The sequence below is a fragment of the Cavia porcellus genome, unplaced genomic scaffold (assembly GCF_034190915.1).
Source record: "Cavia porcellus strain 051 isolate PalLab524CR breed Dunkin Hartley unplaced genomic scaffold, mCavPor4.1 scaffold_3, whole genome shotgun sequence".
In the NCBI taxonomy this organism is placed as follows: Eukaryota; Metazoa; Chordata; class Mammalia; order Rodentia; family Caviidae; genus Cavia; species Cavia porcellus.
Genome location: NW_026947486.1, coordinates 64,834,328 through 64,852,469, shown reverse-complemented (window position 1 = coordinate 64,852,469; position 18,142 = coordinate 64,834,328). Strand labels below are relative to the sequence as shown.

At 31.9% G+C, this 18,142-nt stretch overlaps 1 protein-coding gene across 1 annotated transcript in view; it reads right to left on the bottom strand.

Moving 5' to 3' along the window:
• Nrk (Nik related kinase) overlaps positions 1-18,142 on the bottom strand; it is a 118,957-nt gene that overhangs the window by 19,012 nt on the left and 81,803 nt on the right. Inside the window, exons 15-23 of the mRNA XM_063246236.1 lie at positions 16,146-16,253; positions 12,711-12,778; positions 11,433-11,527; positions 8,952-9,043; positions 7,602-7,966; positions 6,027-6,339; positions 2,795-2,981; positions 2,182-2,337; positions 449-592 (exon numbers count right to left, since the gene is read on the bottom strand). Coding sequence (XP_063102306.1) covers positions 449-592; positions 2,182-2,337; positions 2,795-2,981; positions 6,027-6,339; positions 7,602-7,966; positions 8,952-9,043; positions 11,433-11,527; positions 12,711-12,778; positions 16,146-16,253 — 1,528 coding nt within the window. The remainder of the gene's footprint in view (positions 1-448; positions 593-2,181; positions 2,338-2,794; positions 2,982-6,026; positions 6,340-7,601; positions 7,967-8,951; positions 9,044-11,432; positions 11,528-12,710; positions 12,779-16,145; positions 16,254-18,142) is intronic.

The following is an 18,142-nucleotide window of genomic DNA, read 5'->3' as shown; positions in this document are numbered from 1 at the left end:
GTGACAAGACTGTGTGAAGATCAAGTCCCTTATTCACCCTAATGTGTCCAATTTGGTTCATTTTTGCTGTTGCTATCATTGTTTTGCTTCTAACACATCACAGGAATGGTTTGTGAGGGACATCATTGTGCTCTCTGTGTATGAGTGTAGGGAAATGAGAGGTGTAAAATTTCAGGTGGCTATCTAGAAGAAAAATATGAAAGCTTACAAGGATGAAACAATGTAGTTTTTCTAATCAATAACCTGGGTCAAGTACATTGCAATGAAAGGAAGATGGCTTAAATTGTAAATAGATTAAAAAATACAAGTAGGAGAGTCTAGTGTCCCAATTAAATGCTATATTTAATGTGTTCACCTATGAACACATTTGCCTGAGAAAGCCTTTAACCTAGTTTGCAACCTAATTAATCTACATAATTAGTTAGCTAATTTTGGTAATTAAACAAACCAGAGATGGTAATCAGCAAATTGAGTGACTCTACGACTTGAATTTGGCGGAATGGTCTTCGCTTTATAAGTTTAGTAATGTTTGCCTCTCCACTTCTGTCCAGTAGACACAAATTAGATCTGGTTCCCAGCAGCAAATTGACTCCTGTTCAGATATGAAAAGTACTATATTAGTTCAAATTATGTATTGCAATTAAATTATATTAGAAATTTTGATACTTCAATGTGTTAATCTTTATAAAGATGACTTTTATAATTTTAGGATAATATTAATTTCATATTTTGTAGCTATGTACTCTACTAATTGAACAAAATTCACCGATGTATGTGAAAAGATAGAAGAGGATACTCTGCACCAATACTCTACAGGATGGTGTCTGCTAGGGCATCTTAAACATAGAGTTTGATGTTTAGCTGAGCATCTATTAGTAGTATCCCATAGCTTGTCAGTCAACTCTTTTACAGATTACTATTAAATATCTTTAATCTAACACATAGCAATAATCCAATTTATTTCATGTCTCATTCCTAACTATAAAACAATGTTTTAATGCTTTTAGAATAACTATATGCTTTTTAACGAGTGCTTTTATGCTCATTCAGAAACTTAAAAATTTACCTTTCTAAATACCTATTTGTTGACTTGCTCTCATAGTACTGTTTAAAGAACAAATGCAAAGACTAAAATAAAAGATATAACTAAATTTAAAATACATTTCAAACCTTGGTGCACATCTGCCCACCAACTGAGACACAGGAGAAATTTAACTAAGTGATAGAGAAGGAAATTTTAGTATCCGCCTTTCCCTGGAAGAATATTTGTGCTCTGCAGATACAAAGAGAAAGAACAAGTGTCTTTGATTCATTTTCCCACTGTGCCCCTTTCCAGTTCTCATAGCCAATGGCAAATTTTGAACAGCATGTTCCCTAAGTGGAGTCAGAGGAGGAGGGGGATGATCATCACTTTTTATTATGGTCTTTTACTTTTCAAAGCAAATAATCACTAGTTATAAGTTATTCAAAATTATATTTCTGAGTAGCTGCTAGACTGAAATGTTAATGCTTTCTCATTGTCTAATACAGTCAATTAGCAAGTTTTGAGGATACTATTTTTCTAAATTGTTCAATTCATATAATTATGTTTGCTTGCTGTATTTTTATTGAGAACCCTTCTGTTGAATTGTACAGCAAGTAAAGCCTGTCAAGTTGCAAGTTGGAGGTTAGAATTTACTTTGGATTCTTCCCTTTATTGAGTTCACTTATTCTGTTTCACTTATGATGCAGATTGGCTTGAGGTAAAATAGTGTCTCAGCATTATAGATGTGACTACTTTTTGAAACAAAGAATTGAAGAGAGCTGTCAAAGTTAAGACCTCTTAGCAGAATTTTCTCTTAAAATTCTCATGACTGCTTAAAAACAAGTTTCTACAGAAATCCGTCTTGTAATACCTTACTAGTTGTAGTATTCTTCACTGTATCATAAATTAGAAATTGTAAGTTTGTCCAATTTTATATTTAGTGATGTTAATTCATATTAAAAAACATTATTAAAAGGGTGAGACATCAATCAGCAAAATCACTTCTGACCAAATTATAAACATATTTTTATTTGATTTGATAATGACTTGGCAATAATTATCAAATGTTTTACATACATGATTTTTACATTCTTTGTATATAGGTTAAAATTAGAGTATTTTATAAAAGTAATCCAGTTTCAAAAAGCCAAACTCACCCCACAATGAACCACAGTAGATCTCAGAAGTGAATTCTTTTTCATACATGTGGATTAGTGGTTTTTTACATGCAGAGGAGACACAAGTTGGATTAACATTGACTTCAAAGGTTCTCTTAGTTGATTTTTCAGGTACTTCCATGAATCCAGAATATACTGTGAATAAGTAATAGAGAAATAGTAAGAGACATTGCTAGTTTATACAACATATGTCCTTGAGTGTTTCCATGAAACAGTCACAGCCTACAAGAGCTCCCGTTTCTGTACTATATTTTATTTTTTACTGCAGGTATCATTTTGAAGATTACTAAACCATCAGACAATACAAATGATACTAGTTAAAACACACTGCTTAATAAGAAAATATTTCAAGCAAGTTTTATTAGAATACTAACAAATCTAATAAAGGCTAAGTCAATTTCTCATCTGTAGCTGAGAGCTATACGCCATAAAGATTTAGCCAAGATTAGATTTATTAAAAGCATACATCTATCTGAATTATGTCAAATGAATATCCGGATGGTTTAATTCCTTGAAGATCATTAAGAAGTGATTAAACACTATTGAATATGAGAATAAATAAAAGCACTGAGAAATCATATTGGAAACTCACAGATGGCACAGGCTAAGTCAGCATTAGCAGCCATCCCAGAACCTTTGGAAGGAGATGAGTTATTGGCAAAAAAATCCAACTGTGTTGATGATTCTGATGTGCCTGTACTGCCATCCACATCATCTAGCTCAGGGGATGGAACATCTGAGACAATGGAGGTTGAGTCCTCACTCCCACCATTTAGTTCCTGAAAGGACACCAAAAAAAAAAAGAACAATTTTTATTTTGTTAGAAAATTTAAGTAGAGGAAATATGCACAGGAGTCACTTTAAAGAGTGAAAGCAAATTTTGCTGTATTTATGCCCTTAAAAATCCACATTTAGGGGCTGGGGATTTAGCTCAGTGGCATAAGTGCCTGCCTTGCAAGCAGGCAATTGTGAGTTCGATCCCTGGTACCGATAAAAAGGAAAAAGAAAAAAAAAATCCACTTTTAATTACAAAACTCAACAACCAATATAGGGGTGAAATATGAGGAGCATTGAGTCTCTCACACAATTTTGGTGTTAACATTTATGTTGCTGTGATAGGAATCTTATTTACATATCACCGTTCATCCTTAGTATAAGCCAATAAGTAAATACAAGTATCATCTATATACTTATAATGAAACTAAAATTTCCTTAGAAATGTTAAATACTGCTTTGTAGTTTATTCTTTTAGTTTGATGCAAAAGTAGAATTTGAAGCCGAAGACTGTTTAGCTGCAAAGTGTACATTCAATTATGTTATGTCAAATAGCCACTTTCAAAAGTAAAAGGCACAGTAGAGGAATATTTGTTACATTGCTTTATGCACACTCTGAGAACTTATAGCATGAAAAACCTAGAGATAAAAGTTTTAAATGATGAAGGAAAATATGAAAAACCAATTTACACAATTTATTTGAGTATGAATATATTTTACTGAAAATTCACTCAGCTACCATTAGTTAATAAAGGTAACCATGGGTAAAACAAAAAAAAAATGACAATTTATGTGGTATTTTACATCTAATAGGAAAACACACCCAACTGTTTTGACAAATCGATCTATTTATAAGCTTTCTAAGGAGTGATTTTTGGCACTGGGGCAATTATTCCACTGTGTTAAGGAATGGTTTTTATGACCTAGCAAACCAAATAAACCATAGTATATAGCAGAGCATCATTTTAAAATTAAGATGACAGGAAGGTCTGTTTACTTTGCAAAGAACTAAGACTTTCCTTAATATACCAAGAGATACTCAGGATGCCTTGAAAATAATGTTTGGACATTCTATTTTAACATCTTTGATTAAGATGAATGATAGGTTTATAGATAGATAGATAGATATACATATAGATACTTTCCCATTGGTACTGCTTTCCTGTTTTAAACCATTTAGGGAAATTCCTTTCTCCCTGTTTGTTTCCTTTGTTTCTTTAATTTACGTTTTCATTATCACTGATCAGGTCTTAGGGTGGACCCTGACATTGAGTGAAATAGTAGAAAAACAATCAAGAATGGATTAGATTTCATAATCTTATGTAACAAAATAGAAACCACTAGGCAAATAAGTATAATATCATAAATGTTAAAATGGATCCATGTGTGAAAAACGCTTGAAATAGCAGGGGGTACATAATTCTGGTTTGGGAAGTGAAAACCTGTATTTGAATTGGGTCATAATTGATGAATAAATCAGCAAGCTGAGAACAGATAAGAGGCAGCCCTCCCAACAAAAAGAACAGCTTTCTGTGTGAGAACGAATTCATGAAAAGGAGCCTGGCCTTTTCAAAGCCAGTTCTTGGGACAGGAAAACAGGCTAGGAAATTAGATTGGTACACTGTTTTCTATTTCTGAAGTTCCAACTTTTTTTCAGATGAGCAGATAATCACTATTTGTCACAAATAAGTTAAAATTAAAGTACTTCAAAAAACCTCTGAGATAATGCCTACTGATTTACCATCCACGAAAAGACTTTAACGTTTTAAACCATTTATGAAATCAATAAATATTTTGTGACTAATAAAATCATCATCTAAACACAATACATTACTTCAATTAAAGTATATAATCTCTTGTTATGGTGGTGTATGCCTATAATCTCAGAATTCAGAAGGCTGAGGCTAGAAGATTGTCACTGATCTGATGCCAGCCTGGGCTATATAGTGCTTTCAAAACCATCATGAACTACATAGCAAGATTCTGTCTGAAAATAACAACAATAAAAAACAGTGTACACTGACAATTCATCAAAAAGTTAAAGACTTGTTATATAATGCAGCAAATTTACTCCTAAATAGAGACCTAAAAAAAAAAAAAAAACAGAATCTGATACCTGTACACTAAAATTTACACAAAATCATGACCCTGCGCTTGCCATGCTGGCCCTTATGCCACTGAACTAAATCCTCGGCACTACAGAAGGATATTCATGATAGGTCAAATCTGGAAACAACCAAATCAAAAAGTGAAATAATAGTATTCAGCATTAAGAAAGGAGTAAAACTATGATACATGCTACAGCATGACAAAGCTTGAAAATATTATGCTAAATGAAATAATCCAAACATGACAGGACAGATATTGTCTGATTAAAAATACAAGTTACCTAGAAAAATATTAGAATACAGTTTACCAGGGAGCAGGGAAGTAACGAACTTAATCATTTAATTGTTTAGGATAATAAAAAATGAACAGAAATCGAGAGTCCTGAGGGTTGTATACCACTGACTGTACTACATGCTACTGCTTTCTACACTTAAAATAATTAAAAATAGCCAAGTATGATGGCACATGCAGTAAATTTTAGAAGTCTGAGAGGCTGACGGAGTCTAACCAGGGCAACGTAGTGACTTGATTATACCTTGCCTCAGAATAAACAAAAACAGAAACTATCTGGGAATGTAACTCAGGGAAAATTTCCTAGGTTCAATCTCCAGTACTGAAAAAAAAAAACAGTTAAATGCTATGTTATGTTTATTGTAAAATAAAAACAATTTTCCCTGTAAAAATTATGTATTAACATATATCACTCAAACATGTGATATGAGTAAAGAAAGGCAAACAAGATTATTTTTGTCTAGGGAAGCAACAAGGAACCAGCCAAATTAGAAACAATAAAGGCCTCTACACACAGATATAATTAAAATGCTTAATATTTTGGGCACAGGGTTTAAATCTATTTGGTATAGCTGGAAATGCTGACTATTATACGCAGAAACACATTCCCAATGGCAGAAATTTATTATTCTTTACAAATGGTACATTACCTCTTGTTGATGTTCAGAACTGTGGCATATGGATCTCTTCACTCTTGGACCATCTGTGTCTGAGTGGTTTTCTCCTTGATTGACTCCAACTGCTCTATTCTCTTTATTGATGCCACTGACTCCCTTATTTCCATTACTCCTGATATCTCTTTCACTACCTACATCAGCTCCACGTCTTTCCTGATCTCCACTGGCTGCATTGCCTCCATTAGTTGCACTTCTTCCTTGGTTTCTACCGTTATAGCTTCTCCTAGCATCTTCTTTTCCATCACTGCCATCTTGCTGGCTGCTTCCATGCTTATCACAGCTTGCCCTGATAACAAGGACAAATTAAAGAACGATAGTCATTCAATAAAAACACAGCTGAAAGACGGTAAATGAAACAAAAGTAGGATTTTCTTTTACTTATGTACTATGTCTAGGCATGTTTTTGCTCTTTGTGAAATCTATTAGTATTCAGACAAGAAAAAATATACTACAATATCCTGCCAATCTTAAATACTGATTAGCATCATACAATTGTCAAATCTTGGGCTGCATTTTGGGGGGGGGGATGAAATCATATTATTTTAGCTACATGTATTAGATTAGTAGCACAGACATATACTTTTTTCTTGAATAATAGCCTCCTTCACACATTAGAAAATTCAAAGACACATGAATGATTAAACCTGTGTTTTTGGCTCAGTCACAAACTATTTGAATAATTCATCCTGCAATATATCTGGTTTATGTTAAATGCTTGCTTTTATTTTCTAAGATATATATTGGCTTCCTTGATGCAGAATCTCATTGAGCAACTGATCTCTGAGCTATTTAAAATAATATTGATGCAATATCTCAGAGAACTATGGCAGTCATTTAATCAGTTTGAAAAAAAAAAAACACCAAATTTGCCAAATTATCTCAATAGTCTCTTTTCGCATAAGAGACATTAAACATAATTGTCTTTACTGACTCTAAAAACAAGTCTATGTGACAATGGAATTCCCTTTCTTTTGATGTGTGGTATTGAGAATTGAATCCAGGGGTTAGTGCATGCATTTTAGCAATCAATGCATCCTGAGTCCTTTTATTTTAGTTTTTGTTTTGAGACAGCATCTCATTTGGTTGCCTAGGTTCATCTCAAACTTGCTATCCACCTGCCTCAGTCCCTCTACAATAAAAATTTTGATAGATTTTTTACTAATTAAGTAGATAAATATCATGCTAAATTTATTACATGCATGTCTATACATAGCTATGTTTGAAAATATTTCTTTTTTGCTCATTTATTATACTTGTTGTTTTATACAGTACTAAGATTTAGCCACAATAATCTCAATATAAATACTCAGGCATATCCATTTATAAAGTAATTAATAAATATGTGAATATTAATAAAATAGTATGCAACTAATGGGAAATTAAGCATCTTACCTTAGAACAATTTAGAATATATTAGTAAAGACCAACTGCCAATATGCAGGGGCAATTTATTATCTCTCAAGAAAATACGCTACATTTTGAAAATAAAGCAAAGATGCAATTAGTTCTAAAATTATAAAACATGTGTGAGTCACTGAGTAAACCAACCTTGAACGATTAGCATCATCATGACTATTATCTATGTCATCAACAGACTTGTCAATGCTGTCACCAACATCATGGTCTTCACAGACATTATTTTCCTGAGCAACCTGGTTATCCAAGTCATTATTGCTATTGGGATGGCCGTAGATATCTTCATAAACATCATCAGAAGCACCGTCATCACTATCAGCATCAGCACCGGCATCATAGAGTTCAACATAATCACCATCCTTCTCAGATGGCTGAATGAGCGGTGCAGGAGTTAACCAATCATTCCAGAACATGTCAGAAAGTGAGTTATACTCCGGCCACTCATTTGTCAAGTATACAGGGGGTGATATTTTTCCTACTTTAAATCCATTTGGAACCTGTGTGCAGAATAAAGGTTAATGCAGTTTCAAGTACTCTTTCATTTTCTGCTAGATTGCAAAGATTTCAAGATGAAAAAATTTTAAAATATATTCGCAGTTTAAATAAAGTTGTCTACTTACTAGCTAGAGTCAACGTTTTAGTGAGAATGAGGTATTAAAACCCAAACATCAAACTATGATTATTAGTGGACTTTCTAGAGCACAAGGCAAAATCTACTCACTGTTTTTATTAGCCCTACTTGCCTACTGAGAAGCTGATGTTTGCTTTTGATGCTGGAGAGAACAAGCAAATTATTGCCCTATGGGTAGTTATTTAATTTTGTTTTCCCCTGATTTGGGGATTAATGCATAGCCTGTGAAATTCGTGAGTTAATTTCCCAGGATTGTTTTTATGTGCCATAGGTTATACCTTAAAGATGTCAAAGACTTCAAGTAAGCAAATAATATAAACCCACTTCTCAAACATGGGATACATCATTCAGCAACTTTTGGACACAAGTGTGTGTCTGGTAGAGTAAAGATAACTACAAAATTAAAATTATCTGAAAGCACACTTCAAAATGAGCTGAATGACATTTTATTTATGTATCAGAGCACATTTTTTCACTATATGCTTTATTTTTATACATTGTCTCATCAACTAAAGAATGCTATTAAACTCAAACTGAACACAAATGTTTGCACCCTTAATTTGACATCAGCTTCTACAAGTATCTACTTATCACTTCTCTCTTTAATATGTTTGCACTGAATAAATATGTGAAAATAAAGTATCATTTGATGAATTAATTTTTTTCCATTTCAATTTTACCTTCTAAATTTTGTATTCTGGACTTTTACATAGGAGGAATCTGTCTTGAGAAGACTAATTAAAAATCAAACATTTTAAGCATTCCCCCCTTACGTGAAGAGGAAAAAATTAGATCAAAACAAATTAAAAATTAAAAGGAACAGATACAAATGTGTTAAGAATGAAACCTACATGGATATCAACCAGCAACTTCTGATCAATAGTAGAATAAGGCGGTGACGACTGGGACCTCCTCCCAGCCACAGGACTCTCCTCAGCAGCTCCTATGAAATTTCAAAAATATATTAGTAACAGTGCTGGTTACAGCGATTGCCTTCATTTATGTCATGCTGCAGCTCAATCCCTTGTTTTTCTCATAACCTCTGTAATTACATTTAAGTAATATACCTGGTAAATATCCATGGGGCCAAAACCTTAAGTTCTATCTTCTGAGGTAGTGTAGGCTCAAGATCTATTTCATTTAAAGGCCTATGTGGCTGTTTTTGTTTTCAATATTCAATGTATGTTTGCTAAGCATTTATATCTATGTAAAAATGCTCACAAGAAGACTAGAGGCCAGGTGGATTTATTTATTTAAAAAGATTGCATGAAGAATGTGAAGGACTAGGAGTACTACTGGCTTTACATGCTAATCAGTAGAAAGAAGACAATTGTGTTCATTACAAAATGATACATCAGTCCAAACTTATGTGATTTGATACTTCAGTCTTAACTCTCCTTCAATTTGCACCCAGTGATATAACCTTAGGTATTTAAACAAAGTTAAGTAGTGAACTACTAAAAGATGTATAATTTAACCTTTTTCATAAAGCTACAATTTTCTATAGCAGCCCTGCACAATGGAATTTTACATATTTAGGGAAATATTTTGCATCCATACTGTCCAGTACAGTAACGACTAGTCACAAATTGCTCCTGATAACTTGAAATGTCACCAGTGCACATTTGAAATAAACTTCTAAATTTAATTTCTGTTAGGGTTTTATGTTAAAATCACATATTACTAGTTGGCGTCACATTGGATAGCTCAACTCTGTAGTGTAGATATTTTCATTTAAAATAAAAATTTATTTAATTCAAAAGTGTAGCTTTTTTATCAAGCTGTCTGGTAAATAGTATATGTAGTTAAAAAACCAGTGAAAAACATAGTAGGCTCAAAAGTCAGTAGATCTAGGTGAGTGTACCTAGAAAAAGCTTCTGTAAAGGAATACTCAGGTCACTGCTTATGATTTTTATGAGATTTTAAAGGTAAATTGTTTTGCTCCTTCTTTATTTACAGTCTTTGTACAAATGGACAAATAAAAGATAGTTACAATTCCAAAATGCATGCATTTGCAAACAATGCTGCATCCTGAAACATTACAAATGCACCCTACAGTGTATATCCTCATGTTGACACTTGTGCTTTTGCCACTTATTATTTTTTTTGTAGGGAGCTATTTTTTCAAGTGTCTTGTTCATGAGAGCAGACCAAATAAGTTTGTATGAAGGCCTTGTAAATCGGAGAAAAGGTGATCAGTAAGGTGACCTCTCCAAGAGGAAGTCTGAAATCTCATGCGACCTAAGTAGTAGAATACACACTGGAAGTTCAAATCTGGAAAAGAAATTTGGGTGTGGCTGTCATTTCTTCTTTAGTGGCTAATATAAAATCTCTTTATTTCAAAAAGGACACATGAATAAGCCCTAAAGTTTTAGTTATCTGTCCAGTATACAAAAATTAGTGCTACTTAAACAAAAAGAAGATTCTGGTTTAAAAAAATCCTAAAATTGCTCTTCTCTCAGACTTATGTTACTTCTCAGAAGATAATGCTCTTGTACAAGAAGATATTATTGCTTAAACAGATTCTGTCATTGCCTGATTCTTCTGCACTGAAGAATGAAATTTTTAAGTTCATAGCTTCAAATACTAGTTTTCTAATATTTAAAAAATATATGCTAAATGTTTTACAGATAATTTGGAGGTTCCAACACTCATTTATTCTTTGCTTAAATGGAATGATTAGAATTAGTGGATGGCATATTTTATGATCTAAGGCACAATTTCAATTTTATCATCACATGTCACAAAATTGTAATTCATTTAAACTCTCTCAAAAGCATATTTTGAAAAATGACAACTTGTTTGAAAGTCATATCATAATTTGTGAATTTCTTTTATATGATTCAATTGATTATTTATGCCTATCAAGTAAGGCCATAAGTTTGCATCATTTGGAAATACTTGTATGCTGCTTATATTATATTTTGAAGAGGCTAAATAACAAGCTAATAAAACACATCTTCATAACTATTATATCCAATATTCTAAAGGTTAATTATAAATTTTTGCCTACTGGAGTAGTCTTTCTCAAATATTTTTTATTTGTCTTTCCTAATATAGAACCTAAATAAAGGGGACTTCTATACTTTCCTAGACGTATTACTAACTACCCAACTGCAAGAGATAGCTTAAGAAAATCATTTTCTCTTTCAGAAGTTCACCACTGACAAGCCAATTGCTAAATGCAATGGCTTTTTGTCCTAATCCTATTTGGAATCCCTGATATATTTGATTCATTCTCTTTTGGAGATTTTCTTTCTTGACTTCTGAAACATAAACTATTAAACGTTAGTGTTGATATTTGACTGTAGAAATTCTGTACTTTGAATCACCTGATGCTGCTTGAAAATTCTGAGGATTTTGCGAGCTCCTTTCTCTGATGTCAATGGGTTTCTGAGCTTCCTCCAAAAGAGGCTGCTGAGGAACACTAATAAAAAGACAAACAAGCATGTGCCACATCCTAACATTCATGAAGCATAATGTACAACTGAACATAAAGGCTAACAAAAATTTTTTCTTAAAGATACAGGAATATATAATACTGAAAAACTTAGAGTTCAAAAAATATTTACAAATGCTCATTTCACCCCAAATCTGCTATCTTATCTATAATAGAGATGTAACATCCAAAATGGAGAAATATAAAACATTTTTATGTAACATGATTTTTTCACATATCATATTTTTCTAAAAACTTCTATCAACTTTCTTTAAGGTAACAGACAATATTATTTAAGGTAACAGACAATATTATTACTAACATGATAAACACAAGCTTATCATGTTTGAGAGTCTTTAAGCATAGGAAATACAATAAATAAATATTTTGTCAAAATTGTTCTATTATCCTGAATTTTACATGCTTAGATTTTGTCTTTTTAAAATGAAGGTTCTGATATAAATGGATAGACAGAAAGGGTATTTTAATTTTCATTATTTAAATTTAAAGATCAGCACTGTGAATTTTATAATCACTTTAAAATTTCTATATGGGAAGAAATTTGGTTATTGATTTAAGCTTGGAATAGTCAAATAGTTTTCTAGGACCCAAAATTTAAGGAAAAAATTCAGTTTCATTTTACATAATTTTATAAATATAACTATTCATAAAGGTAATGCATTTGTCATTCATAAATTACTTTGCAAAATGAACAGTCATTAACAGATAAACACTAACTTGAATTTTTTATACCTAATTATATTAAAAGATATGTTCTGACAAAACTAAGCTGATTTTTTTTCCCTTTGAATTCAGAAGCACTAGGAGAATTCACACATTGAAAATCTCAATAAAAAGACAGTGCCTCAGGGGCTGGGGATTTAGCTCAGTTGGCATAAACATCCGCCTTGCAAGCAGGTGGTCGTGAGTTTGATCCCTGGTACCAACAATAAATAAATAAATAAATAAGTAAGTAAGTAAATAAATAAATAAAGTGCCTCGTCTTGAATTCTAATTGTAAACTTGGGTCAATCATTCTAATGCTATCTGTGTTATTACTGGTATTTCAGCTTTTGCTTCTCACAAACCTTGTTGACAAAGACACGAATATTAGTTTTCCAAGTGAGCATTAGTCATAAGTAATTCAAATACTAAAATAAGAGACACATACCTTGAATGAAACTTCCTATGGTGTGCACAATCTTGGTTGTAAGGCATAGAAGCAGATCTGTCTTGAATCTTAAAGATACAATGCAATATTTTGGTAGACTTCTAAGTCATAAGTTATTTTGAATTACTAATTTATAGAAAATAATTTTCTTCTATCTTGTCTTAAAACATTAACTTATAATACATTTATTTATAAATAGGCCTTATTTTCATTGCTACCCATATACTATAGCATTGAAACTGTCTACTGATAATTTGAGATGATTTTTTTGAATTTTACAATAGGATCTGATTCTGAAAAGTTCATAGTCAAAATTTATCATATTGCTGCTGAGAAATAAGTAGCCCAAAGAAGAAATATGTTTTTTTCTAAGAATTTTAAATCAAAGCAAAGGCTATCTAAAATCAGAATGCAGACTCTCAACCTCTGATTAAACATTCTTTTTAAGTGTTCACATTTATTTTTATACTGTCTGTATTTTTTACTTAAATTTAAGAATTTGAGTTCAAAATTTTACCCTTTTCAGCTAATTCTAGATTTTCCAAGGTTACTACACACACATGTTAAAACTCCACAAGAATCAAAATTGCCCTCACCTTTAAGAAAAAAGCTTTGGCACTTTTTGGCATTTTGAGACTGTGTTTCACTATGCAGTTCAGGATGGCCTTGGGCTCACTTTGTAGTCCAGGCTGGTCTTGAACTTGAAGAAAACTTTTTAAACTTTATAATATACTGCCATAGTGTTACCACATGGTTTTCATTTTTATTCTAAATAAATTAATTTAAATTTTACTAATTATATATTTATCTAATTTTGCCACACTCATAAAAGAGCACAAATAATGACCCAGTTTCTGAAAATGGGGCAGATTTAATTTCTACAAACATTTAGAGGACAATGGAATTTGTCTTGTCTCTTTACTTTAACTTCCTAGTTTTTTATTTACAACAGTTTTTATGTACTAAAAATTATTGTAACATACAACAAGATAGTGACACTAGATTCTTCAGAAAAAATTCAATAGGATACACTTTTTAAAAATTATCTATCATCATTCCATATTTTCTACAAACTGCACTCAACTTCTACACTGTTTCACTATTTTCTCCTATGAAGTGATCTCTCAAGGATGCCTTTACACTCCAAAAGACAAATTGGTAAAATAGTGTTACCAATTTTTTCTTCCTCTTTCTTTCTTTCTTTCTTTCTTTTTCTTTCTTTCTTTCTTTCTTTCTTCCTTTCTTCCTTCCTTTCTTTCTTTTTCTTTTTTCTTTCTTTCTTTCTTTTCTTTTCTCTTTCTTTCTTTCTTTTTTCTTTCTTTCTCTCTCTCTTTTTCCCTTCCTTCCTTCCTTCCTTCCTTCCTTCCTTCCTTCCTTCCTTTCCTTTTCTCTTTTTAAGACAAGGTTTTACTGTGTAGCTCAAGCTGGCTGTGAACTCATTATGCAACCCAGCTCGACCTCAAACTCACATGGATCCTCCTGCATGAGCCTCCTGAGTGCTGGGATTACAGGCATGTGCCACAACACCTGACATAGTGCTGCCAATCTTTCATCTGTTTTTATTGAGTGTTTCTAAATATAACCAGATATTTAGTAATGCATATTTAAGATACCTCTGCCTGAGTAAATTTTTCTACTTTCAATTTAGATAATTGGCACTATGCTTTTCTTTTTATCAAAGTAATCTCAATGATTTATTTATTTGTTTATTTATGAGATAGTGGTCTCAGTAAGCTGCTGCCTTGAACTCCCAGGCCCAAGTGATCCTCCTGCCTCAGCCTACAGAGTGGCTGGAAGTACAGGTGTGCACTACCACAACTACCTCAGGAAATTTATTGACAGTAGTAAATACAAAGATAATAGCCCAAAGTAACAAAGTTAAGGCATAGCCTGAGTTGGCTGTATTTGGATTGAAAATTGAGAAGAGGAAAATAATTAGCAAGAATAGCCTACACTAAAACACACAATTTATTCTAAATGAAATTTAGCTCCTTGTACTGTCTTGCTTATGGTTCATCCTTATTGCAGGAGAATCCAAGTACAGTCATTTACCGAGGCAGAGAGATAGACATACTGTCTCATTTCATTAAATAATACACTCCAATAATGCTCCTTCCATGAATGGTTAGTATCTATAAAGCAATAATCTCAGCTATTCACCTCAATAGAATGTTAGTATGTGGGTATGTTTTATTTAAAAGGAGAACTACCCATAAAATACGTCACAAAACCTGTAAAGTATTCTGAGCTGAAGTGAATCATGTGCTGCTTAGGAACATGATGCCTACCTCCTGCCTCACCATGAATAACGCAAGACTTACTGTTCTTCACACACTCACCTAATCTCTTAGTGGGCAAAACTTTTCTTCAATGGCTGGCTGCTGTGAATACTAGCTATGATAATGCTACCTTGTCTATATAAGAACTTAACCTATCTCACATTACGCTCTCAAAATACATACATTTTCCTAAAATTGACTCAAGTTAATCATTTCGGGCAGGGGAACTCCATTCTGTATAAATATCAACATTTGTTTAAAACCATTCATCTGCTATTGACACATAAACTGTTTCCTATAATTAGTTATTAGGAATTTTGCTGCTATAAACTTGGGTACTCATGCATCACTGTAATATGGTACCTTTAACTCTTTCAGGAAGATATCTAGAAGGGGGACAGTTGCATTGAATATAATTTCTAATTTTAGCTTTTGAGGACTCTCCTTACTGATTTCCCTAATGGTTGTACCAATTTACATTCCCACCAACAATGTAGAAGGGTTACTTTTTCCCTGAAACCTTGACAATATTTGTTATCACGTGGTTTCTCCTGTATGAGAAATCCAAATTGTAAATAAAGACAAAAATAAAATTTTTTAAACAAATCATCTACTCATTGCATAAGACCAAGAAATTGATTTGGATATTGCTAATTATACAAAATTTCATTAATATGGCTTTAGATTCCAGTTTCCTGGATTGGGCATATTATCAAAGAATGTGAACAATAATCTGAGAAAAGTCAATAGAATTCTCCTTTTACAATTACCTATACATGAGAAGCCACTGTTTGCTCATGTAACTCAACCAAAAGAACGTATGGTTACATTAAATGCAGAAACAAATATGAGAGTTCAGCTGTTTTCCATTAAGTGAGATAGAATAAAGATATCTTAAAAAATATTGTTTTTGCCAAGTATAGATATTTTTCATTAAAAATTTATTATGTTAACATATAAGATTTGTCCCAGTTTTATTACATTCTAAATGAATTCATGCATATTTTAACTTCTTATTTTTAATTTATAAATTATAAGTCAAATATTGAATGACACAATCTATATGATAAACAAAATCTTTTAGACTACTCAATGTTTAAGAACCACTGTTTTGTATATTTATTTAGTTTATAATATCACAGTATGTTAAATTTACCTCATTTTCTGGAGGATTTGGAATGTGTGGCTGCACTGGTTCCATTTGGACTTCTGCTTGAACTGCATGAAATACTTCATCATTATCTGATGATTCTTCTGCATTGTTCTTTGAAACAAAAATCAGTACAAATATTTCAAATATGAATAATAGGACCTATCAACTGCATCATCCTAATAAATAATTAACAGTATTCTTTTCAAAGATTTAAATCAGTCGTTTCTATAAATTTTTCCATCTGAATTCCTTTCAGAATCTGAGAAATGCCACAAATTGTATATAGAAAACTGCATGTAGACACACACATTTACAGGCATTTTCAGGGGGGTCTCCTGACTTCCTAAAGTTCATCTGTGGGATCAAGATTAAGAATCTCTGGCTTGATTAACTTATATCTCCAAATGAATTTTCACATTTAGTAAGCTGCTACAACTCTGGTTTGGGCATCTGAACAATGGAAGATCTGTAGCATAAAAATGTAAATATTCCTCCCTAATTAAGCTTCAAGCTATTAGAAGAAAATTATTTCCATTTTAAGCCAACCAGGTTATCCTTCAAATGAAAGGATGTAATAAAAATGTGATTTTTTTTTGCTGGTGAGATGAAGAATGAATGAATATATATATATATATATATATATATATATATATATATATATGTATGTATATATATGCATATATATACATATATATGTATATATATATCAAAATTCTAATAAAATTTCAGCTATGTCAAAGATGTAAGCCTTTTACTACAGCATTATTAATTTTCTCTTACTTTTATTTTCCTTCAAGACCACATATAAAGATATAAATATCTGTACAAGGGCCAGTAGTCAAGGTATTATTTATTGACATTTTTAAAAAATTTTTAAATGGCTTCCAACATATGTATTAAAAACAATGAATAACAGTAAGCATTACTATGCCTGAAACACTATGATTCTTTCAGGAATAAAGAAAATTCTTTCATTATACAAGGTGCATTACAGCTAAATGATTAATAGGACTCATAGAGACTAGTAAGTAGCATGTTATATGTCTCAATTTTCAGTAAATGTAATCATTCTGACCCATACTATCACCCTTCTCCATCATTGGTTCCTTCTACTTTATATAATGGAAGGTAGGCATACATTTCCCTTTTGCGGCCTTTCTTCTCTTGCTGTATTAAACATACCAAGGAATTAGCATCTGTTTAATTGCCCCAGTAAACCCAAAACTAAATAATTCTCCCTTTGTTTTAGTAAATAGTACAACTTCACCATTATAGAACAATATAAATTAATAATACATATGTGGATTATTTTAGATCCAAATTTTAAACAGACTTGAAAAATGCAAAATATGAACTATTCATTGTAATTCACTTAATAATGGCCACAAACTAAGAATTAGATAATTTAGATTATTTTAAAAGCAAAGTTTCCAAGTGAATACACCAGTTTCATAATATTTTTGTAGTAAAGCAAAACAGAAATTGTAGAGAATGGATAGCTCTGTAAATACCATGTGTTTTCTTTTTTCAATGCAAGGTGAGAAAAGGGAATCAGGGCCTCATTTTACTAAAAATGTGCTCTAGTATTTATTTACATATTTATGCAAGGTTCTTCTTTAGTTACTATATCAAATATTATTAAGTAGGTGGATGTGGATAATGGGATGTAATTCAGGATCATGACAATAATTCTATTATAGAAATGGATGCTGAAAATTATAAGAAAAAACTACTTTATTAATCTTGTCTAACCTCATTAAATTGATTATCAGGTGCTCAAATTTCTTTTTAAGATTAGTGTTGCCAGATTAATAAAACAGCTCCAATCCAATTATACACCTTTATGAGGTTTTGAAAGAATAAACTTTTGCTATTCTTAAATAAGGTAGAAATTAATGCATTGTATTCTACATTTCAAAAGAGTATACAGACGAACTTGCAACTATTTCATGATTTGTGGCCCTGTCATTAATTATGCAAGAAGAGTAGCTGATTAGTTA